Below are 4423 nucleotides of genomic sequence, written 5' to 3' on the forward strand. Positions count from 1 at the left end.
GTCTGAGGGGCTGAACCACCTGTCTGAGGGGCTGAACCACCTGTCTGTGTGACTGACAACTGTCTCATCACTGGTTGGGTTCTTCTCTGCAGGTTCTTCTGGCCCGGCACAAGGAGACAGCTATGTACTATGCTGTGAAAGTTCTCCAGAAGAAGATCATCCTGAAGAAGAAGGAGGTCAGAACCAGAACTTTGTTCTCTCGTTTTATAAATTGGTGGAACCTGAAAGTAACAGAACGTCTGATTGTTCTGCAGCAAAAGCACATCATGGCAGAACGCAGCGTTCTCATGAAGAACATCAAGCACCCCTTCCTGGTGGGCCTGCACTTCTGCTTCCAGACCGCTGACAAGCTCTACTTTGTCCTGGACTACGTTAACGGAGGAGAGGTGAGCTCCAGAACCAGGGACAGAACCAGGCTCAGAACCCTGCAGCAGATCTGGGCTCAGTCTCATCCAGGTGTGTTGTTCTCTGCAGCTCTTCTATCACCTCCAGAGAGAACGGATCTTCCTGGAACCCAGAGCCCGGTTCTACGCTGCAGAAATAGCCAGCGCCCTGGGCTACTTGCACTCTCTGCACATTGTGTACAGGTGAGCACCCTGAACCTGCAGCGCCCTCTGCTGGACTTCCAGGATCATGACCCGTCACCTCTGTTCCTCCTGCAGAGACCTGAAGCCTGAGAACATCCTGCTGGACTCACAGGGCCACATTCTCCTGACGGACTTTGGACTCTGCAAGGAAGGCTTAGAACCCAACGGAACCACAACCACCTTCTGTGGAACACCTGAGGTACGTTCAGGAGCAGGAAGTGCTCTGAGGAACCCTGAGAAGTCCTGATGTTTCTGTCCTCTCTGCAGTACCTGGCTCCTGAGGTTCTGCAGAAGCAGGCGTATGACCGGACGGTGGACTGGTGGTGCCTCGGCTCGGTGCTCTATGAGATGCTGTATGGACTCGTAAGTGAAACGATGACCTCTGTCCCCCCACCGTCTGCTCAGACGGTCAGTTTGATCCGGTTCCTTGTTCTCCCTCAGCCTCCGTTCTACAGCCGGAACACGGCAGAGATGTACAACAACATCCTGCACAAGTCTCCGGTCCTGAAACCCAACGTGTCCAACGCCGGCAGGGAGCTGCTGGAGGGGCTCCTGCAGAAGGACCGCACCAAGCGGCTCGGGGCTCGGGACGACTTCGTAAGTGCTGGCTGCTGGTTCTGCTGCACGTTTCAAACCCACGGGTCTGCTCACTGCGGTTCTGTTTCCCTCCAGCTGGAGCTGAAGTACCACTCCTTCTTCTCCCCGATCAGCTGGGACGACCTGATGGCCAAGAAGATCACGCCTCCATTCATCCCCTCCGTGGTGCGTTCAGGGACATCCTGATGTCCCGACTAGCTTCAGAAAATGCTCTGCTGAGGTTGAGACATGTTTTCAGATCTATAGAAGAACCAGATGTTTCCATCATCTGGATGGAATGACCAAAAGGATTTTATCTGCTAAATGTCCAAATAAAGAGGGATTTAAAAAAATCTTCTTTAAAATTCAAACCTTCATGTTTGGAGACTTGCCCTGTGGTCTCATGAGACCAAAACAGAGCTGTGTCCATAAAAGTAAAGCTTGGACATTAATGTGTCTTGAAGTGGACAGTGTCCCTCAGCATGTGGACAGATTAGGTACACCGAGGATTATGAACAATGGCGTCCATGTTTTGGAGCATCCATCACAAAGACCTGATCTGAAAAGGCATCAGACCTGACCCAGTTGACCCGTTCGGTCTGGAGGAACGGGACCAAAGTCCAACACACTGAGAGAAGCTTGAGGACAGAAACCAGAACGTTTGACCCGATTCAGACGGTTTAAAGACCGAGTCCAAACGGACCTGAACCACAGCTGACCGAGTCCTAAAGGACCTGAACCAGAGCTGACCGAGTCCTAAAGGACCTGAACCAGAGCTGACCGAGTCCTAAAGGACCTGAACCACAGCTGACCGAGTCCTAACGGACCTGAACCACAGCTGACCGAGTCCTAACGGACCTGAACCACAGCTGACCGAGTCCAAATGGACCTGAACCACAGCTGACCGAGTCCTAAAGGACCTGAACCACAGCTGACCGAGTCCTAACGGACCTGAACCACAGCTGACGAGTCCTAACGGACCTGAACCAGAGCTGACCGAGTCCTAAAGGACATGAACCAGAGCTGACCGAGTCCTAAAGGACCTGAACCAGAGCTGACCGAGTCCAAACGGACCTGAACCAGAGCTGACCGAGTCCTAAAGGACCTGAACCAGAGCTGACCGAGTCCTAAAGGACCTGAACAAGAGCTGACCGAGCCCTAACGGACCTGAACCAGAACTGACCGAGTCCTAAAGGACCTGAACCAGAGCTGACCGAGCCCTAACGGACCTGAACCAGAGCTGACCGAGTCCTAAAGGACCTGAACCAGAGCTGACCGAGTCCTAACGGACCTGAACCAGAGCTGACCGAGTCCTAAAGGACATGAACCAGAGCTGACCGAGTCCTAACGGACCTGAACCAGAGCTGACCGAGTCCTAACGGACCTGAACCAGAGCTGACCGAGTCCTAAAGGACCTGAACCAGAGCTGACCGAGCCCAAACGGACCTGAACCAGAGCTGACCGAGTCCTAACGGACCTGAACCAGAGCTGACCGAGCCCTAACGGACCTGAACCAGAGCTGACCGAGTCCTAACGGACCTGAACCAGAGCTGACCGAGTCCTAAAGGACCTGAACCAGAGCTGACCGAGCCCTAACGGACCTGAACCAGAGCTGACCGAGTCCTAAAGGACCTGAACCAGAGCTGACCGAGTCCAAACGGACCTGAACCAGAACTGACCGACTCCTAACGGACCTGAACCAGAGCTGACCGAGTCCAAACGGACCTGAACCAGAGCTGACCGAGTCCTAACGGACCTGAACCAGAGCTGACCGAGTCCTAACGGACCTGAACCAGAGCTGACCGAGTCCTAAAGGACCTGAACCAGAGCTGACCGAGCCCAAACGGACCTGAACCAGAACTGACCGACTCCTAACGGACCTGAAACGGGACCGGTTTGATGTGATTTGGGTCCAACAGTGTGTTTTATTTCCTGTATGTAAACTTGTGGTTTCAGCTGTAGATGGTCTAAGCGTCCTTGTGAGGTCCAGTTGTTGACAGAACTCCTCCAGGTTCTGATCTTGTTTTCTGTGTTCCCTCAGTCCGGTCCAACCGACCTGCGGCACTTTGACCCAGAGTTCACCCACCTGCCGGTGTCATCCTCCCTCTGCAGCGACACCGTGATGGTGACCAGCAGCCTGAAGGAAGCAGCCGGGGCCTTCCCGGGCTTTTCCTACGGACCTCCAGCAGAACACTCCTTCATGTGAGCAGACACGGACCCCTGGACCCAACAGACTCTGGTTCTGAAAGTTGTGACGGGTCGAGGGGGGCTCTAAACTCCAGCCTGAGCAAATGAAAATGTGCCAAGAGAGGAAGTTGTCCAGGATCTGAAAGATCCCTGGATCGGTTCTGTATCTCCTGCTGCAGGTGAAGTGCCTGACGGATGAGACCGGGTCCAGACCGGGTCGTTAAAGATGATGATGCCTTTTTGGTCCAAACGCGTTTGAGTTCAGTCTTTGTGTGTTTTCGTGGGATTTGAACTCGAGGAACCAAATGTATAAAAAAAAAATGAAGCATTTTTTGCTCGGAGCAGCTTTTGGATCTTAACGGTGCAGAACTTTTCCTCAGACAGAGAAAACTGTCAAACACACTGGACCCAGCACGTCCTCGACCCGTTTGGGCTCAACTAATAAAGCTTTCCCTGTACTGTAGAACCCAAAGGTTCTCTGTGGAACCAGAAGGTTTCCGTGGTTGGACATCTTTAGTTTTATGGTTCGTTGTTCGACGAATCGTCTTCGTGTTTGTGCTTCCTGTAGAAGAGAACCCTGAACGTCTCGTGCCTGAACTGTGTTCAGAACATATCCATCCCCGTTTAGAAGGAGAAGAAGTGGAGCGAACAGGAAGTGCCATAAGAAGGAGAAGAAGAAGAGGAGGGAACAGGAAGTGCAATGAAAAGAAGAAAAACAGGAAGTGCAATAATAATAAGAAGACGAGCAGGAAGTGCAATAAAAAGAACAGGAAGTGCAATAACTAGGAGAAGAAGAAGTGCAATAATTAATAAGAAGAACAGGAAGTGCAAGAACAACATGAAGTGAAATAACTAGGAGAAGAAGAAGTGCAATAATTAATAAGAAGAACAGGAAATGCAAGAACAACAGCAAGTGCAATAAGAAGAAGAACAGAAAATGCAAGAACAACAGGAAGTGCAAAAAGAAGAAGAAGAACAGAAAATGGAAGAACAACAGGAAGTGCAATAAGAAGCAGAAGAACAGGAAGTGCAATAAGAAACAGAAGAACAGGAAGTGCAAGAACAACAGGAAG

General features: G+C 51.5%; 1 protein-coding gene across 1 annotated transcript in view; it reads left to right on the forward strand.

Moving 5' to 3' along the window:
* Positions 1–4199, forward strand: part of si:ch211-195b13.1 (STKc_SGK domain-containing protein) — a 5966-nt gene extending 1767 nt beyond the window's left edge. Inside the window, exons 6-13 of the mRNA XM_037693189.1 lie at positions 93–176; positions 255–386; positions 475–587; positions 663–786; positions 855–950; positions 1029–1184; positions 1260–1349; positions 3205–4199. Coding sequence (XP_037549117.1) covers positions 93–176; positions 255–386; positions 475–587; positions 663–786; positions 855–950; positions 1029–1184; positions 1260–1349; positions 3205–3369 — 960 coding nt within the window. The 3' untranslated portion in view covers positions 3370–4199. The remainder of the gene's footprint in view (positions 1–92; positions 177–254; positions 387–474; positions 588–662; positions 787–854; positions 951–1028; positions 1185–1259; positions 1350–3204) is intronic.
* The last annotated feature ends 224 nt before the right edge of the window (positions 4200–4423 follow it).

Source organism: Nematolebias whitei, chromosome 19 (assembly GCF_014905685.2).
Source record: "Nematolebias whitei isolate Nwh7 chromosome 19, NemWhi1, whole genome shotgun sequence".
Taxonomy (NCBI): domain Eukaryota; kingdom Metazoa; phylum Chordata; class Actinopteri; order Cyprinodontiformes; family Rivulidae; genus Nematolebias; species Nematolebias whitei.